At 41.0% G+C, this 24286-nt stretch overlaps 1 protein-coding gene across 2 annotated transcripts in view; it reads right to left on the bottom strand.

The window, feature by feature from the left end:
* The window catches only part of GAB2 (GRB2 associated binding protein 2), a 190909-nt gene that overhangs the window by 14696 nt on the left and 151927 nt on the right, over window positions 1–24286 (bottom strand). For both annotated transcript variants that reach the window (XM_042959537.1, XM_042959538.1), the window contains one exon: window positions 15241–15484. In XM_042959537.1, coding sequence (XP_042815471.1) covers window positions 15241–15484 — 244 coding nt within the window. The remainder of the gene's footprint in view (window positions 1–15240; window positions 15485–24286) is intronic.

Raw genomic sequence — 24286 nt, 5'->3', positions numbered from 1 at the left:
AGAGAAGTCTTAGAAATGATTAACCAAAGGTAAGGTCTTTGGTCAGTGACATTTCTGATTTCACTTTTTTTTTTTTTTTTTTTTTTTTTACTTTTTATTTTAGAGCACACGAATGGGAGAGAGGGGCAGAGGAAGAGAGAGAGAGAATCTTAAGAAGCAGGCTACCCACTCAATGCAGAGCCTGACACAGGGCTCGATCCCACAACCCTGGGAATTGTGATCTGAGCCGAAATCAAGAGTCAGATGCTCAACCCACTGAGCCACCCAGGCGCCCCTCTGATTTTATTTTTAATCTACCATATTTCTGCAGAATATTGCTGCAGGGTCAGTAATGCTTTCATTCTAGAATCTCATCACTTGAAATTTCTCTTCCCCCCCACCCTTCAATTACAGCTTTCTAAGGCATGTGACTCACCGCAATGTATCTCCTGCTACAGGTTGAACAGACTGCTTGAAATAGGAAGACAGCAAAGGTCTAGAATCTGAAATGAGGCCTTTAAAAGGCTGGAGGGCAAAAATAAATCCAGGGACACTAATTGGTCTTCAAAGACTGAAAGGACTCTGCTTGATGGTGTCTGTTTAAAACTCCTTCCTTGGCAATAGTTACTACTTTTGAGGAGTTAGTTATTTTTGTTCAGTGCAAGAGCTAGATTTTAGGAACGAAGTCATTTTGGCCAGAATGCATATCCAGTACTTGAAGGAAGACAAGTGGGTAAAACTGGAGTAAAAGTCCTGATAAATAATTCATAGTTTTATCTTTTAGGGTGCTTAATTTACTGTAAAACATGTGGAGTTCCCCCATAAATGAAAAAAGGAATAGACAGATGGCTGGTTATTAGCCTCAGTAAATACTGTTTCACTATAATAATCTCAACAGACATATTTATATCTACGCTAGGCAGAGATGAACGAGCTGGTTCTCTCTTACAAGTCCCTGCTTAGAAGTAACCTTATGAGGTTATTTTGGAGATCAAGTGAGGTAACTAATGGGACGGTGGTTTGTAAACTGTAAAGCACTGTTTCTTTTGTCCAGAACACCTAATATGTAATGTGAATGTCAGAAATAGTACATCCACATACTCGTCGATACTTGGTATTGTCAGTCTTTTTCATTTTACCCATTCCAGCGGAAATGAAGCAAAATTGCTCGGAGGTTTTAATTCACATTTCCCTGGTGATCCAGCATCCTTCCATTTGCCATTTCTATATCTTTTTCTATGTGAAGTGTCTATTCAAATCTTTTGCCCATTAAAAAAAATGGGTTGTCGTAAGTTGTAATAGTTCTTTATATTTTCTAGAAATGAATCCTGTGTCAGATATATTTGTTTCGAATATTTTTTCATATTTTGTGAATTGACATTTTGTTTTTTAATGGAGTTTTCTGAACAGCAAAAGTTTTGTGATTACACTACTTTATTAATTTATTTTCTTTTATGATTCTTGCATTTTGTAGTCTATTATAAAAATCTCTGCTTGCCTCAAGATCACAAAGATGTTTTCATGCAGAAATTTCACAGTATCAGATTTTACATTTAGGTCTCTGACACATTTAACTTTTGAGTAGTGTGATATCAATAATTTTTTTAAAAATTCCTATAAGGATATCCAGCTGTTCCAGCACCACTGTTTGAAGAGACTTTCATTTTCCTGGGGTACCTGGGTGGCTCAGTCAGTTAAGCATTTGACTTTTGATTTCAGCTCAGGTCATGGTCTCACGGTTGTGAGATCGAGTCCTGTGTTGGGCTCAGCACGGAGTATGGAGCCTGCTTGGGATTCTCTCTCTGTCCCTCCTCCACTCATGCATGCACTCTCTCTGAATAAATAAATAATTTTTTCTGTAAAAGAGAAAAGACTTTTCATTTCCCTACTGGCATTTTTGTCAACACAGGCCACCCGTGCGCACACAGGCTTCACTATTCTGTTCTAGTGAGCTTTGTGTGTTTATCTTTGCATCAATACAACACCGTCTTGATGAACATTTGTTTGATGTAAGTCTTGAAGTTAGGGAGTATAAGTCCTCTAATTTTGTTGCTGTTCTTTTAAAAATCATGGTTATTCTAAATTGTTTGTATTTTCATATGAATTTTAAACTTAGCTTAACAACTTCTATGAAAAATCTTACTGGGATTTTTACTTGGACTGCAGTGGAATTATAGATCAATTTGGGAAGATTTGCCATTTTAATAATATTGCGTCTTCCAATTCATAACTACAGTCTATCACTCTCTGTATTTAGGTCTCTAATATCCTACAACAGTGCGTGACAATGATTTCAGTGAAGAGGTCCTGCGTGTCTTTTTTATTCCTAAGTAGTCCATGTTTTTTGGCATCATTATAATTTTTTTAAGTTCGTTTTCCAGTTTTTGCTAGTGCTAGTATGTAAAAATTAGCTTTTATATAATAATCCTTTATCCTGTGATCCTGCTAAATTCACTATTCATTCTAGTAGTTTTTTTTAGATTCTTTATAATTTTTATATAAACAATCAAGTCACCTATAGAGACAGTGTTACATCTTCCTTTTTTAAAAATTTTTAATTTTTTTTAAAATTTACATCTAAGTTTGTTAGCATATAGTTCAACAATGATTTCAGGAGTAGATTCCTTAATCTCCCTTACCCATTTAGCCCATCCCCACTCCCACAACTCCTCCAGTAACCCTCTGTTTGTTCTCCATATTTAAGAGTCTTTTATGTTTTGTCCCCCTCCCTGTTTTTATATTATTTTTGCTTCCTTTCCCTTGTGTTCATCTGTTGTGTGTCTTAAAGTCCTCATATGAGTGAAGTCATATGATATTTGTCTTTCTCTAATTTTGCTTAGCATAATACCCTCTAGTTCCATCCACATAGTTGCAAATGGCAAGAATTCATTCTTTTTGAGTGCCGAGTAACATTCCATCACACACACACACACACACACACACACACACACACACACACACACATCTTATTTATCCAATCATCCATCAATGGACATTTGGGCTCTTTCCATACTTTGGCTATTGTTGATAGTGCTGCTATAAACATTGGGGTGCATGTGCTGCTTCAAAACAGCATACCTGTATCCCTTGGATAAATACCTAGTAGTGTTAATTGCTGGGTCATAGGGTAGTTCTATTTTTAATTTTTTGAGGAACCTCCATACTGTTTTCCAGAGTGGCTGCACCAGTTTGCATTCCCACCAGCAGTGCAAAGGAGTTCCTCTTTCTCCACATCCTTGCCAACATCTGTTGTTGCCTGAGTTGTTAATGTTAGCCATTCAGAGAGGTCTGAGGTGGTATCTCATTGTGGTTTTGATTTGTATTTCCCTGATATTGAGTGGTGTTGACCATTTTTTCATGTGTCTGTTACCCATCTGTCTGGATGTCTTGTTTGGAAAAGTGTGTATTCATGTCTTTTGCCCATTTCTTCACTGGATTATTTGGATTGTGGGTGTTGAGTTTGATAAGTTCTTTATAGATTTTGGATACTAACCCTTTATCGGATATGTCATTTGCAAATATCTTCTCCTATTCTGTCGGTTGCCTTTTAGTTTTGCTGATTGTTTCCTTTGCTGTGCAGAAGCTTTTTATTTTGATGAGGTCCCAATAGTTCATTTTTGCTTTCGTTTCCCTTGCCTCTGGAGACGTGTTGAGTAAGAAGTTGCTGCAGCCAAGATCAAAGAGGTTTTTTCCTGCTTTCTCCTCGAGCATTTTGATGACTTCCTGTCTTACATTTAGGTCTTTCATCCATTTTGAGTTTATGTATGATGTAAGAAAGTGGTCCAGGTTCATTCTTCTGTATGTCGCCGTCCAGTTTTCCCAGCACCACTTGCTGAAGAGACTGTCTTTATTCCATTGGATATTCTTTCCTGCTTTGTCAAAGATTAGTTGGCCATACATTTGTGTGTCCATTTATGGGTTCTCTATTCTGTTCCATTGATCTGAGTGTCTGTTTTTGTGCCATACATTTTCCTTTCTCATCTTTGTGCCGTTTATCCTGTTTGTCCCTTTGTTGAACTGGCTAGATTCTCTAGCACAATGTTGAACAGAAGTGGTGAGAGCAGGCATTCTGTCCTTGTTTCCAGTATTATGAGAGTATGCTTAAGATTTCTCTGTTAGGTATGATATTAGCTTTTGGTTATCCTCAGAAGTCTATTACTAATTTGAAGAAGTTCTCCTCTATTTATAGCTTCCTGAGAAAATTTTTTATGGAGAAGCATTGAGTTCTGTCAAATGCTTTCTCTGCATTTACTAAGCTGATGATTATATTATTTTGTTCCTTATTCTCCTGATGTAATGAATTATACTGGTTGGTTTCTTAATATCAATCCAACCTTGCATTCCTGGGATGAGCACTACTTTATCATGATGGCTTTTTTTTTTTTAATATTTATTTTTGAGAGCGAGAGAGCGTGTGAGCGCACGCACGCAGGGGTGGGGCAGAGAGGGAGACATAGAATCTGAAGCAGGCTCCAGGCAATGAGCTGTCAGCACAGAGATGGATGCAGGGTTTGAACTCATGAACCACAAGATCATGACCTGAGCCGAAGCTGGGATGCTCAACTGACTGAGCCATCCAGGTGCCCCACTTTATCATGATGTCTTAACTCTAATGATGTATATACACACATATATTCCCTAATATATTTAAATTATTCCTAGCATGTGTGTGTGTGTGTGTATGCATCTGTATCCACAAGGAATATAGCCTTCCAATTTTCATTCTCATAATCTTTGTCAGGTTCATAAAGGGTATTTTGGTGTTAAAAAATGTTACAAAAGACCCCCACCTCTTATGTTTCCTGAAAGAATGTGGGTAATATTTGTGTTATTTTATGCTTGAATATTTGATAGAATTCACAAGTAAAACTACCTGGGCGTGGCTTTCTAGGTATTTACCCAAAAGAAATGAAGCAAATGTGTACACAGCGATTTTTTAGTGGCTGTGTATGTACAAACACACCTTAATTTGTAATAGCTAAAACTGGAAACAATCCAAGTGCCCCTCAACACAGGAATGGATAAACGAATTGTGATATAAAGGTACACTGCGAAAATAAACTCAAAATGGATAAAGGACCTGAATGTGAGACAGGAAACCATCAAAACCCTAGAGGAGAAAACAGGAAAAGACCTCTCTGACCTCAGCCGCAGCAATTTCTTACTTGACACACCCCCAAAGGCCAGGGAATTAAAAGCAAAAATGAACTATTGGGACCTCATGAAGATAAAAAGCTTCTGCACAGCAAAGGAAACAATCAACAAAACTAAAAGGCAACCAACGGAATGGGAAAAGATATTTGCAAATGACACATCGGACGAAGGGCTAGTATCCAAAATCTATAAAGAGCTCACCAAACTCCACACCCAAAAAACAAATAATCCAGTGAAGAAACAGGCAGAAAACATGAATAGACACTTCTCTAAAGAACACATCCAAATGGTCAACAGGCACATGAAAAGATGCTCAACGTCACTCCTCATCAGGGAAATACAAATCAAAACCACACTCAGATCTATCACCTCACGCCAGTCAGAGTGGCCAAAATGAACAAATCAGGAGATTATAGATGCTGGAGAGGATGTGGAGAAATGGAAACCCTCTTGCACTGTTGGTGGGAATGCAAACTGGTGCAGCCACTCTGGAAAACAGTGTGGAGGTTCCTCAAAAAATTAAAAATAGACCTACCCTATGACCCAGCAATAGCACTGCTAGGAATTGACCCAAGGGATACAGGAGTTCTGATGCATAGGGGCACTTGTACCCCAATGTTTATAGCAGCACTTTCAGCAACAGCCAAATTATGGAAAGAGCCTAACTGTCCATCAACTGATGAATGGATAAAGAAATTGTGGTTTATATACACAATGGAGTACTACGTGGCAATGAGACAGAATGAAATATGGCCCTTTGTAGCAACGTGGATGGAACTGGAGAGTGTGATGCTAAGTGAAATAAGTCATACAGAGAAAGACAGATACCATATGTTTTCACTCTTATGTGGATCCTGAGAAGCTTAAAAGAAACCCATGGGGGAGGGGAAGGAAAAAAAAAAAGAGGTTAGAGTGGGAGAGAGCCAAAGCATAAGAGACTCTTAAAAACTGAGAACAAACTGAGGGTTGATGAGGGGTGGGGGGGGGGATGGGTATTGAGGAGGGCACCTGTTGGGACGAGCACTGGGTGTTGTATGGAAACCAATTTGACAATAAATTTCATATATTAAAAAAAATAAAGGTACACTGAATTACTACTTAGCAATAAAAAGGAACAACTAAAGATCCATGTAACAACATGGATAAATCTCAAAAGTATTACATTGATTGAAAGAAGCCAGGAAAAAAAGTAAACACTATAATGATTCTACTCAAGTAATCTTCTAGAAAATGAAAACTAATATAGTGATAGAAATATTGTTGGTAGTTCCTGAGGAATGAGATAGAGGGAAGGATGGATTATAAAGGGGCATGAGGAAACTTAATACATATTGACAGTGACTGTACTTCAATTACCCTCCAAAAATTATCGAAAATGAGTAGTATCAGTGATATTTGGGTCAGTATCAAGTGGTCTAACCTATGAAGAACAGAAGGAAAGCAGAGATGGAATGGGGCAAAAAAAAAAAAAAAAACTTGAAGAAATATTGGTAATTTTGTTGTGCTGGATCAAAAATAGAAACAAATAGAATCAGAAAGTAAATGAAGCCTAAACAAAGAAAAACACACCTAGGAATATTGTAGTCAAACTGCTGAAAGCCAAAGAAAAAAGTCATAAAACTGTCAGAAGCCCAAATAGCCAAAACAATCTTCCAAACAAAGTGAAAGGTGAACAAAGTCAAAGGTCTCATGCTTCCTGATTTCAAAACATATTATTATAAAGCTACAATAATTAAAAGTGTGGTACTGGCATAAAGATAGATGTATAGACCAACGGAATAGAATACAACCCTCATGTATATGATTTAATGATTTTTCAGCATAGATGCTCAGACCATTCAATGGGGGAATGGCCAGTCTTTTCTTTTTTTTTTTTTCTTCAGGTGTATGACATAGTTATTCAATAAGTTTTTTTTAATATGAAATTTATTGTCAAATTGGTTTCCATACAACACCCAGTGCTCATCCCAACAGGTGCCCTCCTCAATGCCCATCACCCACTTTCCCCTCCCTCCCACCCCCCATCAACCCTCAGTTTGTTCTCAGTTTTTAAGAGTCTCTTATGCTTTGGCTCTCTCCCACTCTAACCTCTTTTTTTTTTTCCTTCCCCTCCCCCATGGGTTTCTTTTAAGTTTCTCAGGATCCACATAAGAGTGAAAACATATGGTATCTGTCTTTCTCTGTATGACTTATTTCACTTAGCATCACACTCTCCAGTTCCATCCATGTTGCTACAAAGGGCCATATTTCATTCTTTCTCACTGTCAAGTAGTATTCCACTGTGTACATAAACCACATCTTCTTTATCCATACATCAGTTGATGGACAGTTAGGCTCTTTCCATAATTTGGCTATTGTTGAGAGTGCTGCTATAAACACTGGGGTACAAGTGCCCCTATGCATCAGAACTCCTGTATCCCTTGGGTCAATTCCTAGCAGTGCTATTGCTGGGTCATAGGGTAGGTCTATTTTTTAGTTTTTGAGGAACCTCCACACTGTTTTCCAGAGTGGCTGCACCAGTTTGCATTCCCACCAACAGTGCAAGAGGGTTTCCATTTCTCCACATCCTCTCCAGCATCTATAGTCTCCTGATTTATTCATTTTAGCCACTCTGACTGGCATGAGATGATATCTCAGTGTGGTTTTGACTTGTATTTCCCTGATGAGGAGTGACGTTGAGCATCTTTTCATGTGCCTGCTGGCCATCTGGATGTCTTCTTTAGAGAAGTGTCTATTCATGTTTTCTGCCCATTTCTTCACTGGATTATTTATTTTTGGGGTGTGGAGAAAGCCATTTATGAAAAGCCCACAGCTAATAATCATCCTCAGTGGGCGAAAAACTGAGACCTTTCCCCCTGAGATCACGAACACGACAGGTATATCCACTCTCACCGCTGTTGTTTAACATAGTGTTGGAAGTGCTAGCATCAGCCATCAGACAACAAAAGGAAATCAAAGGCATCAAAATTGGCAAAGATGAAGTCAAGCTTTCACTTTTTGCAGATGACATGATATTATACATGGAAAACCCAACAGACTCCACCAAAAGTCTGCTAGAACTGATACATAAATTCATCAAAGTCGCAGGATACAAAATCAATGTACAGAAATCAGTTACATTCTTATACACTAATAATGAAGCAACAGAAAGACAAATAAAGAAACTGATCCCATTCAAAATTGCACCAAGAAGCATAAAATACCTAGGGATAAATACAACCAAAGATATAAAAGATCTGTATGTTGAAAACTATAGCAAGCTTATGAAGGAAATTGAAGAAGATAGAAAGAAATGGAAAAACATTCCATGCTCATGGATTGGAAGAATAAATATTGTCAAAATGTCAATACTACCCAAAGCAATCTACACATTCAATGCAATCCCATTCAAAATTGCACCAGCATTCTTCTCGAAGCTAGAACAAGCAATCCTAAAATTTGTATGGAACCACAAAAGACCCCAAATAGCCAAAGTAATTTTGAAGAAGAAGACCAAAGCAGCAGGCATCACAATCCCAGACTTTAGTCTCTACTACAAAGCTGTAATCATCAAGACAGTGTGGTATTGGTACAAAAACAGACACATCAACCAAGGGAATAGAATAGAGACTCCAGAATAGGACCCACAAATGTATGGGCAACTAATCTTCGACAAAGCAGGAAAGAATATCCAATGGAAAAAAGACAATCTCTTTAACACATGGTGCTGGGAGAACTGGACAGCAACATGCAGAAGAATGAAACTAGACCACTTTCTTACACCATTCACAAAAATAAACTCAAAACGGATAAAGGACCTGAATGTGAGACAGGAAACCATCAAAACCCTAGAGGACAAAGCTGGAAAAAACCTCTCTGACCTCAGCTGCAGCAATTTCTCACTTGACACATCTCCAAAGGCAAGGGAATTAAAGGCAAAAATGAACTATTGGGACCTCATGAGGATAAAAGCTTCTGCACTGCAAAGGAAACAATCAACAAAGGCAACCAATGGAATGGGAAAAGATATCTGCAAATGACATATCAGACAAAGGGATAGTATCCGAAATCTATAAAGAACTCACCAAACTCCACACCCGAAAAACAAATAATCCAGTGAAGTCTTTTTATCTAATGGTGCTGGGAAAATTGGATGTCTGTATGCAAAGAAATGAAGTTGGATCTTTACCTTAGATCATATGTAAAAAATTAACAAAAAAAATGATCAAAGACCTAAACATAAGACCTAAATCTATAAACTCTGAGAAGAAAATGTAAGAGGAAAAGCTTCCTGACACTGGATTTGGCAATGATTTTTTTATATAGACACCAAAAAGCACAGGCAACAAAAGTAAAAATAGATACATTGGACTACATCAAAGTATAAAACTTCTTGGCATCAAAGGACACAATCAACGGAGTGAAAGGTAATCTACAGAATGGGGGAAATATCTGTAAATCATGTATTTGGTAAGGGGTTAATATCGAGAATATACAAAGAACTTCTACAACCCAATAACAACAACAAACCAACCAGATTAAAAACAAAATGGACAGAGGCCTACAAAGACATTTCTCCAAAGATATTCAAATAGCCACCAAGACATGAAAAGATGCTGAACATCACTAATCATTATGGAAGGGAAGTGCAAATAAAAACACAGTGAGATACCACCTCATAGACATTAGGATGGCTACTATCAAAAAACCCAGAAAATAACAAATATTGGCAAGGATATGGAGAAACCGTAACCCTTGTGTACTGTTGTAAAATGGTGCAGCCACTATGAAAAACAGTATGGCAGTTTCTCAAAAGATAGAAAATATAATCACCAGAGGACCCAGCAATTCTATGTCTGGGTGTACCCCAAAATAATTGAAAGCTGAGTCTTTGAAGAGTATTTGTACACCCATGTACAGAGCCCCATTATCCAAAATAGCCAAATGGTGGAAGCAATCAAGGTGTCTATTTAGGGGCAAATAAACAAAATGTGGCATATACAGGCAATGAAGTATTATTCAGCCATAAAAAGGATGGTAATTCTGACATATGCTATAAAATGGATGAAATTTGAAGACATTATTCTAAGTGAAAAAAGCCACTTACAAAAAGACAAATACTATATGATTCCATTTATATGAGTTACCTAGAGAATTCAAACTCATACAGACAGTAGAAAGAAGATTGTCAGGGAGTAGGGGAAAGGGGAAACGGGAAATTTTTAGTGGGTGGAGAGTTTCAGTTTTGCAAGATGAAAAGAGTTCTGGAGATTGGCTGTATAACAGTGTGGAAGAAAGTACTCTACATTACTGAACTGTACACTTAAAAATAGCTGAGATGGTAAATTTTATGTTATGTGTATTTCACAATTTTTTTTAAAAAGGAGAAAAAAAACATTCAGAGGAATAAAGATACATAGCACATAGGATTCTATGAATAAAAATAACATCTGACCTCTCATCAGAAACAATGAATGGCAGAAGACTATAGAATGACATACTTTAAAATGCCAAAAGAAAATAACACTATCATTCCAGAATGTTATATCCAGCAAAAATATCTCAGAAATGAAGGCTAAATACAGATCTTTCCAGATAAATGAAAACTGGGAGAACATGTCAAAAGGGGACTTATATGGTAAGAAATGGCAAAGGAAGCACTTTTGGCTGAAGAGTGAAAACCAGGTGAAAACCTCACTAGACAATGTTTAATACTTGCCTTCAACACTCACATATTTTAAGGAACTTAGGGGGAAAATTATGCAGATAACTCTTATTTCTGCTGCGCTTCCTTCATTCCTGAAGATTTAGTTTCCTTTTGGTACTATTTTGCTTCAGCCTGAAGAACTTCCTTATCACTTCTTTAAATCTGATCTCTTGGAAATGCTCTTATTTTTCTTTCCTCTGAGAATCTCTTGATTTTGTTTTCATTCCTAAAGAATAATTTTGCAGGATATAAACGTGGGGGTTCATAGTTTTTTCCTTTCCCTTAATTTCAAATGCATTTTCCTTCATCACATGAAATATCGTTTTTTAATTTTAAATTTGTGTCTGATAATTCCAACATCTGGGTTATGTTGGAGTTGGCATCAGTGCTTTCCCTTGAGAACCAGTTACCCATTGCCGGTTCTCTGTATGCTGAGAAATTTTGGATTATATACTTAATGTTGTGATATTATGCTGTGTGGACTCTGGGTTCTGTTATAATCCTCTGGAGAACGTGGAGGTTTTTGTTTTGCAGGCAACCTACGTGGTTAGATTCAGGCTGCCAAGTTCTGTGTCTCCTTCTGTGTGTCAGAGTGCAAATCTCAGTGTAGTTCTCAAAACCTCTGCTGTGCTGGTGTGGTCTGTCCAACATCCATGCAGCTCACAGTGAGCCTGAGACTTGTGCAGTTTCACACCCAGAATTAGGAAATCTCTTCTCCAACTGTCTTCACTCTGGGTACTCTACTCCTTTCCAGCCCCCAAAGGGCTCCTTTTCTGGTTCCTCTACCAAGAAATATGGGGTTTCCATTAGAGTTTCAGCTGTGCACTCCGCTGTGCTGCTGGGCGAGCAGGCCCGCCTTCAGGGAAATTCCACGAGATACAGAAATTCATCTCTGTGTAGCTGCAGCTCCAAATTTTTCTCCCCTTTATAATTTGCCTCATTTTATTTTTCTAGACTCAAAACAATGACAGGGTAATTGTATTTTGTCCACAGTGTTCAGTTGTGACCAGTGGGAGGGAGTGTTTCTGCCACCACACAGGAACTGGAACCTCTCAGTTATTTTCCAGAGTTTCTAGCTCTCTCCTGAATCTCACCATCTCTTCACTCAGGATCCAGTCCCTCCTCCCCTACCCCCACATATTATAGCAATTAACACACATATTTTAATGTCTTTGTATGCTGCTAGCTCCTTGGAAGAGTCAAATCTCTCAGTTTCTGCCTGCTTTTTGATTGCTCTTCAGTGCTTGAACAGTTGCTTTTTTATATTGTGTTTGGAGTTTATAATTGTTACAGTATGTTTAATTTTTTTTTAATGTTTATTTATTTTTGAGACAGAGAAAGACAGAGAGTGAATGGGGGAGGGTCAGAGAGAGGGAGACACAGAATCCAAAGCAGGCTCCAGGCTCTGAGCCGTCAGCACAGAGCCCGATGCAGGGCTCAAACTCACAGAGTGTGAGATCATGACCTGAGCCAAAGTCGGATGCTTAACCAACTGAGCCACCCAGGTGCCCCACAGTATGTTTAGTATCATGCAAACTACTCCAACACTTCCAGAAACTATATGGTGTTTCTGGAGCGAAGAAAGCTTCCTTCCCACCCTCCATCACTTGGGAATTCTGCAAATTGTTTGAACTTATTTTTTCCCAAAATCTCCAAGATCCTGCTCATCACTCTCTTACTCCCACACCCACACAAGTGAAAGCAGCAACACAGAGAAAAGCCCGCAGTAAAGCTGCCTCCCCAGCTGCTGCCAGACAAGTCTGGTCTCCCCTATTATGTTGACTCTCTATAAGAAATTTGTTTTGATGTTTTTTATGCACCTACTATATGACTTTGGTCTTGTCTTCACAAAGTGCAGAAATATATTAATATAAATATCCATAATATGAAGCAGAGAGTTCCAAATGCTGTGTGAGAGAGAATAAAAAAATGCTGTGGGAATGCAGGGAAGAAATAAATTTCATCTAGGAAAATTAACAGAGGTTTTACAGAGGAGGAGGAGGTGCAGAGAGTGGGCCACAACTGCTAATTCAAGCAGAGACATTTCTATATCTGTTGCTTTAGCAGCACCATCGGAGTGGGGGTGGTGGCAGTTGTCAATATTAGATAAAGCCTTCTACTTGAAATGTGATCTACAGACATGCTGCACTGGCATCATCAGGTGTTCAGCAGAAAGGCAGGATCTCAGGACCCCCTCCAGGCCCACTGAATCAGCATTTCAACCAGATCCCCAGGTATTTCATATGCACTTTGAGAGGCATTAAGAGAAAGTACACTGTCTTTCGACAGAACTATGATTTGAAGACCTCCCCCTCTCTAACCTCAGGCAATCACACGTGCAGGAGAGGGGGATGCAGCACAAGGAGAAGAAACGTTAATATGTACTGAGGACGCACTACTTAGGGTGTATGTGTTCTGTCATTTTATGCTCATCAGTAAACCTCAGAATTAATTACTTCCATCCCGCAGATAAGGAAATGGAAGCTCAGGAGGTTAAAGAATTAGATCACAAGGAAAGTAGCAGAACTGAATTTGGACCCATATCTGATGGACTCCAAAGCCTGTGATCTGCTTCTGGTCACACCCCACTGCCTGTCTCGGGTGTGTGATTCAGGAGAATCAGTGCTATTTACAGCACTGCCGCTAACTAGTTCAGTGATCTTGGCTAATTCGTCCTTTTTTTTTTTTTTTTTTAAAGAACTCAGCTCCTTATGTCTAAGTTGATCGTGTTTGAACTACTAAAAGGTCACAAATGAATGAATCCTGAAACAAATGAAAATGGGCATTTGAGACAACCTTAAGACCGAGTTCGGGGAGCCTCTGTTGTGTGATGGTAAATGACTCAGAGACCCAGAAGCAGAATCGTGCAGTGTAGAGTCTAGGACCAGAAACAAGCAGACCTGGTTTCTAGCCCTACCTCTGTCACTTCTTAGTTGTGAACCTCATTTTCTTCATCTATGAGGCGGGGAGAAGGGAGCTAGACTGGCTACCTCTCAGTGCCTTTGATTGGGTCACGTGAGATTATACATGAAAATGTTCCATGGCGTGATACATAGTTCTCTAATTGCCTTAATTTTTGTTAACACGAATTAGGTATTTCTAAATTAATTAAGAAATGTGATTTGTAGCCTGCTGGCCATGGTAGTAACTGGGAACAAGCTCTGGCAAAGTCCATCATTTCTGTGCTTTTGCTTACCCTAGCAATGGGAATAAAAGGTAATAAAAATATCTACAGGCTCCGCACCTGTGAGAGAGATTGGTGCCAGAAATACAAAGACCGTTATTCTCTAGCAGGAAGTCCTTGCTCTAGAACTTCCTGTGATGATGAGATGCTTCCTTATCTGTGCTGTTCAGTACAGCAGCCAATTAGCCACATGTGGCTACTGAGCACTTGAAATGTGGCTAGTGCAACTGAGAACTTACTTTTAAATTTTATTTCATTTGAATCCATTCACATTTAAATCACCACATATGGATAGTGACTACCATGCAGAACAGTGCAGCTCTAGAGCAAAAGTGAGATATGGATCTGTTCAGTAGTGTAAGATTTTATAGCTATATTCTTTTTTTTAAATATAATTTATTGTCAAGTTGGGTAACATACAGTGTGTACAGTGTGCACTTGGTTTTGGGGGTAGATTCCTGTGATTTGCTGCTTATGTACAAAACCCAGTGCTCATCCCAACAAGTGCCCTCCTCAATGCCCGTCACCCATTTTCCCCTCTCCCCCCACCCAACAACTCTCAGTTTGTTCTCTGTATTTAAGAGCCTCTTACAGTTTGCCTCCCTCCCTCTCTGTTTACAACTATTTTTTCCCCTTCCCTTCCCCATGGTCTTCTATTAAGTTTCTCAAGATCCACATATGAGTAAACACATATGATATCTATCTTTCTCTGACTGACTCCTTTCACTTAGGAAAATACCCTCCAGTTACATCCATGTTGCTGCAAATGTCAGGATTTCATTCTTTCTTATTGCCAAGTAGTACTTCATTGTATATATAAACCACATCTTCTTTATCCAGTCATCAGTTGATGGACATTTAGGCTCTTTCCATAATTTGGCTATTGTTGAAAGCATTGGTTTATAGATATATTCTTAATGCCAGCAAATAAATTGATTTTTTTCCTAATTCTGAAACTCTAGCCCCTAGTGCCTTTTTTCCTCCAAATTAAACAAAACATTTTTATAGCATCGTTTCTGATCATGGGTTCCAGAGGAACCCAATTATCACTGTATAGCAGTAAAATGTGAAGGTTACCTAAGCAAAAGAAGGATGCTCTGTTAATAAATACGTCTGTTCACCTGAGAAGAGAAAACATTTCACTCCCCTGTCTTTAAAATTAAAAACTGTAGGACGGAAAGCGACTAGGTCCTGTGAGTGGGTGCTTGCCCCACCGCTGCTTACAGCAGTCTCCTACCTTGCATTTTCCGCTCTCCGGCTTATGCACTGGTGCAAGTAGAGATACTCCTGAGGCGCACTGGTGGACAAGGTGGGCTGCATGTGGTTGGACACAGGGGGTTCAAAGGTGAACAAGGTTGGCTGGCTGGAGTGCGATGGGGCTGAGGACTTGCGTTCTCGAAGAAGGTGCTGACTGGAGCTGCTGAGCTCAGCTGGAGAAGAGCGGGGGCCGTGACTGGCAGAGGACATGTTTCTCAGGGAGTCTGTGAAACAAGAGAAGGAGCTCTGTGACTGAAAAGGGGAAGAAAAGTGGCCTTATCCCAAAGTGGGATGTCAGAGGAAGAAGAGATATTAAGAGCAGAGGCAATGATCCAGCAGCAGCCTTCTCTCCCCCTTACACACCTGCTCCTTCTCTGTCTGCCTGAGTGAAAGACTGTGGCCTCCTGGTGGAAACAGAGATGCCCTGTCCCTCGGCACTGCTCCTGGAGTCGTCTGGAGTCCGCTCCCTGTCACAACCCTGATGGTGATGGCCCTGCTCCCAGGAGGTGTGGCTGCCCATGGCTCAGGACTGTGACTCTGGCCCTTCTCCAGAGGGAGGGCAGCAAGTGCTACTGCCCTCCTCCTCTTTGGAGGCTCCTGCTGTCATCACCTCTGTCAAAGCTAAGGCTGGCTTTGTTAAATGAGCTTTGCTTCCTGAAGACTCATTGATTCAGACCCTGGACTGTACCTTATTGTGTAAATGATAAAAGCAGAAATGTACTTGCAGCAGACCGTCCCATGGAAGACTGGTCCCAGCTCCTCCTGCCTGCCCTTCCAAGTCCTCTGAGGACAACGATGTTCCCCGTTCCCCAACTCTTGTGCCCACCACTCTGTGTCAATTGGTCTTTTTTCTCTTAATTCTCATCTTAAACTCCCCTCTGTTGTGCTAGAAAAGCAGCAAGGTATTAAAGATAGATCATAGCTGAGAGTACTACCCTCCCAGCCAAGGGCATTACTCATTTGGCTGGTTCTCCAAGCCTAGTCCAAGTTCCTGAGCGTAACACATAAGGCCTTTCACAGTCTGACCTACTTCCTGCTTCTCTCCTCCTGTACCCGAGGCATTCGGAAGCTTCATCAGTCCCCAGACACACCAGTCCCTTTTACAACTCTTTCTCATGGCTTATGCTGTTCCTTCCGCCTGGATTTCACTTCTACTCCACTGGCACTCATATGCAGACTTGAAGACCCTACATGGATATCATATTCTCTCTGAAACCTTCCTGGACTCAGTCCTTTTTCTGGCTGCCAATGGCACTTGGCCTGTGCTTCATTATGTCCACTGTCACTCTGCCTCCCTGACTGGCCTTGTTTCTATGAACAGTGCCTGATGCTGTTATGTCTACAGTCCCAGGATTCACCTAATAAAGGCCAGGCGCATAGACATTTCTTAGTCTGTGGAAGGAGAAAAAGGTCATGGAGCACACAATAATTCCACGGTGAAACTTCTTGTTCAAAAGAAATAAAGTTTTAAAGATGTAATTGCTGGTGATGTGATAGCTAGTGGGGGATGACATTTCAGGGGTGGTGATGGGGGCTTGCTAGGGCTAGTCAAATCTTTTCAGAGGGGACATACTTCTGTTTCTACTCCCCATCATCTGACCTATTTTAGTACACTTCTCATGGCCCTAGGCAGGATCACCAGCTTGTTAGTGCTCTATCGCATTAATTAGTCCCCAGTCTTTACTGATGCGAGGCAGAACAACTTCTGCCTGTGTACAACAGAAAAGCCATGGGCCTCTGGGGAAAAACTGTTCCATCGACAGCTGTATTGACCTCCAAAATGAATTCCCATTACAGGTCTTGTAGTGAACTGGATGTTTGTTAACAGAATCAATGGCTTCATTACTCCATTAGATTTGCAAGATGAACTCTCTAATGGCAGAGGGGAGAGGGTTTATGCTAGGGGATGGAGTAGCAATGGAGCCAGGGATGGGCAAAGCTGCGGCCTGAGAAGACATAGGGAAGGTGCCAAGAGGAAGCCTCTGGTGCGTTTCTACCTTCCCCTGTGGTCTTTTTGGACTCCTCTACCTCTGCCACCCTTTCAGTGGATGCATTTTTCAGAGTTTCACCCCAGAGCCTCCTCTATCATCACTGACTCAGGACACTCTCCCGGGGTGTTCTCTTCCAGCCAGGTGATGACAACTCTCAAAAAATCCATCTTTAACTCTGTTCTCTTTCCTGGGCTCTCATCTAAGATGCCTGTTGGGCATCTCCATTCAGATGTCCCACAAGCAGGTCAAGCTCAGTGATCTCCTCCTCCTCCTGTGTCCTGCTTCTCCGTGAAGTACATCAACATCACCATCCAATCAGCTGAGCCGGAAATGTAGGTGTTACTACAACCCCTCTCTGTTTGTCAACAACCGTACCATGTCACTATGTCCCTGCCCCGCTTAAAATTCTTCAGTGGATCCCTGTTATCCTCAGGACAACGTACAAAGCTCTCTCTTTTTAAAACCATTTTTCTGTTTATTTCTTTAACCTTATTTCTGACCAATCCTTCCTTGTGTTTCAAACAGAATTTTAGGAAAATAGTAACTTTTCTGTCCTATCACTCCATATATCTGGCTGTAAGCTTAGTGAGGGCAGAGACACTGTCTCTTTTCTAACACTTTTATCCCTTGCATCAAGCCCAGTATGTGACACAAGTCCATAAACATGTGTTGGTTAGACAAACGAAGCATGTAGCATCAGGCCACACTCCCTCAATAACGTTCACTGATTCCTCACTGCCTTCAGAATAAAGTTCAGGTTCCCAAATCTGACAAGAAAGGCCATTCTGTCACAATCTACTTCTCCTGCCTGGCACCCATATATCCCGCATGCCCCCTACGTTGCATGCTTGGACTGTGGATCTGTATAAAAAGAGGAGTGACCTGTCCTCGTGGCTGGAGCCCTCTGCTCAGGCTGTGGATCAAATCTGAGAAATCTGTAGAGCTGGAGAAACCACTTCACCTGAGTCTCAGTTTGCAATAAGATGGTCATAAGAATGCAACAAGACATAAGATGGTCGTAAGAATGAACTGCACAAAGGGTCGGGACAACTCTGCATGCTGTAAATTCTCAAAAGGTATTCTAGTCACTTCTGTATTCCTGCTGCCTAAAGCAGTTCCAGATCACAGTGGGTACTGAATATATACTTGTTGAATGAATAAAATAATTTTTACTAGCACAAAACCAAATATGCTTGTTTCTTGTGGTCAAAATAGGAGAGGCTTTCAAGGTCTGCTAATAAGATGAAGTAGGGGTTATGATGAGTTGGGCCCACTTGGAACTCCATTCTATAAATATAAAGCCATGTCTATGAAATCAGTCAGCTCCATAATGATCTGCCACTCCAGAAAAGCTCTTTTGAAGCTGTTTTGGGATTAAACCTTGCCAAAATCTCATTTCTGCTTGCTATAGTGTCCCCCCCAAAACTCACTTTTACATGGAACCTCAGATTGTGACCTTGTTTGAAAATAGCATCTTTGCAGATCTAATTAGTTAAAATGAGGTCATAGTGATGGGTGTGCTTAAAAGAACAGCAGACAAAGACACATAGGGAGAACACCATTGTGATGACAGAGGTAGAGACTGGATAAACAAAATGTGATATAGCTATACAATGGAATATTATTCAGCCATATGAAATACTAATACATGCCCCAACAGGATGAATCTCCAAAACACTGTGCGAAGTGAAAGAAGCCAGTGTAAAAGACTATAAATTATATGGCTTTATTTATGTGAAATGTCCAGAATCAGCACATCCATAAAGATAGCAAGCAGACTAGTGGTTTCCCAGGGGTGGGGGTGGGATGGGGGAGTGGGCATGGGGAGTGAATGCTAATGAGTATGGGGTTTCTTTTTGGGGTAATGAAAATGTTCCAGAATTAGATGGTGGTGACGGTTGCACAACCCTGTGAACATGCTAAAAAAACAATGACTTGTACACTTTAAATGGGTGATGTATGGCATGTGCATTTCAACACACACACACACACGTATAAACACTTTGCAAAGTATGAAGTGTTAATTATGTGCAAGAGATTAATGGTCTAATTAAACACATCTGACCTTTAGCTTATTTCCTCTCTAAAGAGAATACTGAACACTCCTTACTAAAATAGATTGAGTAAGAGACATTCTCTCTTTCCTATCTTCAGTTCCCTGCCTGTCCTCCAACCTTATTGTTCAGGGGGGTTCACCCCCCAATCATGGCAAGACAGTAGGAATTTCAACAAAACAAAATATCAAGAAGTCATGTTTGGGGTCAAAAGACCCAAAGTGTAAAAGGTGAATAAAAAAACCCACAGAGGGGCGCCTGAGTGGCTCAGTCGGTTGGGCGGCTGACTTCGGCTCAGGTCACGATCTCACAGTCCGTGAGTTCAAGCCCCGCGTCGGGCTCTGTGCTGACGGCTCAGAGCCTGGAGCCTGCTTCGGATTCTGTGTCTCCCTCTCTCTCTGACCCTCCCCCCGTTCATGCTGTCTCAAAAATAAATAAATGTTAAAAAAAAATTAAAAAAAAAACCCATAGGTGTGAAAACAAATCCATGCAGTTGCATAAAACGTGCATAGGATTTGTTTTTATTGCCTGGCTACCTCTTGAAGGGAAGAAAAGAATGCTAAAGGCGTGTGGCTGGGCTGTTTTTGGTATGTGGCTATAACGCTGGTGTAATGATGTGTCTTGGGTCATTAGGAAGGTCAGTTATATAGCAAGAAGAAAATAGACGTTTCCAGACTCCAGGCCTGGGTTTCTATCTCCATGTCTAGACTAAAGATAATGCCAGAAAATGCTTGAGTCAATTTGTTTTCTTTTAAAAAGGGTTTTATTTTTTCTTCTTCTTCCTGGCTTCTTTTTAGGGCCCTAAAAATCACTCCCCTTCCTTTCCACAATCACCCCTGGGAAGCCTGCCCAGTGCACAAACACTCCGCCCACCTTCTTGCAAAACTCTAGAACAGGAAAGCTCTGAAGGATTTTAGTAGAGTGGCCCAGCCCAACCCAGCCCTGCCCAGCCCAGCCATCAACTGGCTAGTGATAACAGGAGCAGGAAAGGGGCAGTTGGCGGGAGTTTCTGGAAAAGATGACTGGCCAAATAATGACTGGTTCCCTTATCTCAATGCCCTTTTCATCTTTATCCTTCTCTCTCCCCAAATCCCTGCCCCAAGACTCAGTGGGTATCAGAACCCATGAAGTGGTAGACCAAAGCACATGCTGGGACCCAGGCTGGATTCAAAGCCTGGATCTGCTAAGTCCTTGCTCTGTGGCCTTGGACATTACCCAAACCTCTTTGTTCCTCACCTGTTCAACAGGTAAAATACATAGTTTTCCAGGGCTGCCATGTAGTTTGAGATCATACATATGAAGCATTTAGCAAAGTGCCTGCTCTGATTCCGTAATACGTGTGGAAATGCTGCCACCTTGAAATGGGCCAAGAGGTATGGAGGAGCTTTCCAAGCAACAGAGAACGCGTGGAAGGTAACTGTTGTCTGTTTTAGTTCCAACTATAACTTGTATGATGTTATATGTGGAAGGAGACCAAAAAGGACAATACTGACTATAATAATCACCGCTGCCATTTACTAAGCACCTACTATGTGTGTCTAGTCTACTCTGCGAGGTAGAAATTATTATTTCCGTTTTTTTCCCTTCTTTTTGGATGAAGAAACTGAAGCTCAGAGAAGTTAATAATGAGCTCTGGGGTCACACAGCTAGAAAGCATCAGAACCTATCTGAAACAGATCTCACTTTCTTCAAAGCCAATTCTTTTCGTTCATGTAGAGAAAAGAGCTCCCACGAGATCCCTGAGTGAGGAACGGTATTAGCTTTATGAAAGGCAGAGTCAACTAACAGAATGACAGCCTAGGCCAAGCTCTGCTCTAACTGGCTGAGTGATCTTGGGCATGCCATTTCACCTTCCTGGGACTCATTTTCTCTATTCAAAAAAGGAAGAACTTGGATTAGGTCAGGGATATACATAAAAGCCATCTTTGGGAAACGTAAGAGAGCTGTTCCATGTAAGACCTAATGAGACATATTTACACAGAGATAGAATAAGATCAACTGGTTTCGCTTTTAATAATCTCTGGTTCTTTTTATTTTATTTATTTTTGTTTTTTTAAATGTTTATTTATTTTGAGAGAAAGAGAGAGCATGCATTGGAGGGAGGGGCAGAGAGAGGGAGAGAGAATCCCAAGCAGGCTCTACATAGTCAGCACAAAGCCCAACATGGGGCTCAATCCCATGACTGTGAGATCATGACCTGAGCCCAAATCAAGAATTGGATGCTTAACCGAATGATACACCCAGGCACCCCAATAATTTCTTGTTCTTAATTCCAGGACACAGGTAGAAGAATTAAGGTCAACTGAAAAATCAGGGGCAAAGCAAACTCAGAGACCCAAATGAGAACACAAATTCTTCCAAAAATCTTTTTTTTTTTTTTTGCATCATCAAAATTACAAACTGAAAGCCACCCTTGTTCTCACTGGCTTTTTCTATCATCTATCTAGGGTCCAAAAGGAACAATGTGTTACAGAAAAGGCCCTGATGTGGGTTCAGAAACATGGATCAGAAACCATTTTACAACAGGGACCTAAGCAAAACTTTTAATCTCTCTGCACCTCATTTTTCATGTTGTCAAATGCCAAAGAGAAGGCAGTCAATGAACACATTTTGAAAAGAGAATAGTATAGGATTCTACAGGGTGAGTGGCCCCCTGGAGAAAGCTAACCAAAGACCAGGGACCAGAGGGTGGAGAATTCTAAAAACAAAAGCATGCTGACAGGTGCTGAGGGCAAGACTGGATCAACAGTTCATTTTAACTCACAATCACAAGAAATTATTTAAGGTGAATAATCCTCAGAATCATCCGGCACACATCATAATTAGAGGAATTGTTCATAAATTTAAGGCCAAACACAAAATAGCTTCACTCTATATGATAACTCACATAATATGGCAACTAGAAAGGGCCCTGGAGTCTAACTGCTCATTTATCACCACTGTCCTTCCCACTCACCCACATCTCTCATTTCCGATTGGAGAAACTGTGGCCCAGAAAGGTGAGGCTCCTTGTCCAAAGCCACATGGTAGGGCAGACCTGAAGCCTGGAATAAGAATTCAGATCTCCTCCTTCAGGGGTCCTTCTACCACACGGAAAGAACAATGTATCAGTGTGAATGAAGATGTACTCCCCATAACGTGCAGGGGAGGGGAGAGGCAATCAAGTCAGGGGATCTCATCACCGGGACACTGACTGGCAGGACTGTTATTTTGTCATGAGTTTATTATGTTACTCACATTTGCATGGTAAGTAAACATTCGCTGCACCAAACTACTAAAGACTAGTATAAATAATTCCCCAAGCTCAAAAATACATCTTCTAGTGGTTTATAAAAACTACAAAACAGAGAAAGAAAAAAGGGGAGGCACAGACAGGCAGTAACACAAGACCCTGTGAGACTACCCTGTAGGACTAGGCTGCCTGATGCGTCCCCTTCTCTGGGGAAGGATCTGAGAAAGAACACTTCCCCCACTCCTCCGCCTGCCCCAAAGGGCTCTGAGAGCCAAGTCAGAACATCCTGACCTTGACATATAGGATCTCTCAGTACACTTTAGCAGAAATTGATTTTGTGAAGGGTGCAGGGGAGGGAAAGAGAGTGACTGTAGCCGAGAGGCATGCCACATATCCTTACATAACCATCTCTGCCCTTGGGATCCTCACTTTAGAGAGGGGAAACTACAGGCCAGAGCAAATTCCAGGCTCTCCTTAAGGTCTCCAGTTAGAATTAATCATGCCTTCCTCTAAACCTTTTATAGTACCTCATTCTGCTGCTTATTCTACTTGTGTTGGAGTTCACAAGTTTGTCACACAAAAGTCGGTACTGAGCTGGTAGAAGCCGGGATCTGGCCCATCTCTGTTTCTCTGACAGTGTTTAGCACTATGCTCTGTGCCTAGTAAATGTCTGATTGAGAACAAGGTGTTCAATAAACACACCACGGCGGTGGGTTATTCTTCCTTGGGTCAGAAAAAATGAATGAATAGCTCCAGGATCCAAATGTAAACTATTCTTGTAGGGTGGGAAGAATTATCACTTTGCGAGGTTTTCTGGCTTGTGTGTATATCTGTTTTAGGGCAGCCAATCTATATTTAGCCATGCACTGTCCTGTTCATTTTAGAGGAGATCAGGTTACAAGTTTTGTTTTCCCCTAACCTGCCACACCTAGGTATGCACCTACATATGCCGGACCTCATTTGTGACAGACCTTACTCCTTCTCCTTGGAGTGGGGCTGGGTTGGCTGGGCATCCCGCTAGGAGAGTTAATTCATACTGAGAATGAAGCACTCCTGCCATTTACTTAGGGTCATGAGCACTGACTGTGGGTACTACAGCAGGAGCTGCAGGCCCATCAGAAAGAACAGATCTTGTCCCTGCTCTACAGGTTTATACTGCATTTAGAAAGACCCTATTTCTCTTCAAGGCAGCACTTCTGCCCTCCCCCCAAGGAACTTTGGGAACCTAATGGTATTCCCATAGGAATCAGTCTATCTAGTGGGCACCACAAGCTCACATGGCAATATGCATTTGACCCTTGTGACCTTCCCACAAAAATATCATTGTAAGTTAAGCTAACCAACTTCCTAAGAGGTGAGCTTCCCCTGCCTTCTTTTACACTGACTTTCACTTAAAAGACAACTGGCAACCAGTGTGAAACACAAGTGTCAGATCCTAAAATGGAAGGTGCTTATCAAGAATCATCAGCAGTGGCAAAAATCACCAGAACAATACCCTACACTGCTCTGCTCTGGGTGGGGAGGCTGAGGGACTCAGGGGACCGAGCATTACCTGAAGTACAACCGTGGATTTGGGAGAGGTAGTGTGGTATGGAAAATGAACATGGATTTTGAAATCTGAATCTTAGCTTACTAGCTGTGGGACCTAAGGATGGCGTGTGAATCTAAGAATCCTAGTTTGGGGGCACCTGGGTGGGTTAGTCGGTTAAGTATCCGACTTTGGCTCAGGTTATGATCTCACAGTCTGTG

Source organism: Panthera tigris, chromosome D1 (genome assembly GCF_018350195.1).
Source record: "Panthera tigris isolate Pti1 chromosome D1, P.tigris_Pti1_mat1.1, whole genome shotgun sequence".
Classification (NCBI taxonomy): domain Eukaryota; kingdom Metazoa; phylum Chordata; class Mammalia; order Carnivora; family Felidae; genus Panthera; species Panthera tigris.
This window is presented reverse-complemented; position numbering and strand designations above follow the sequence as displayed.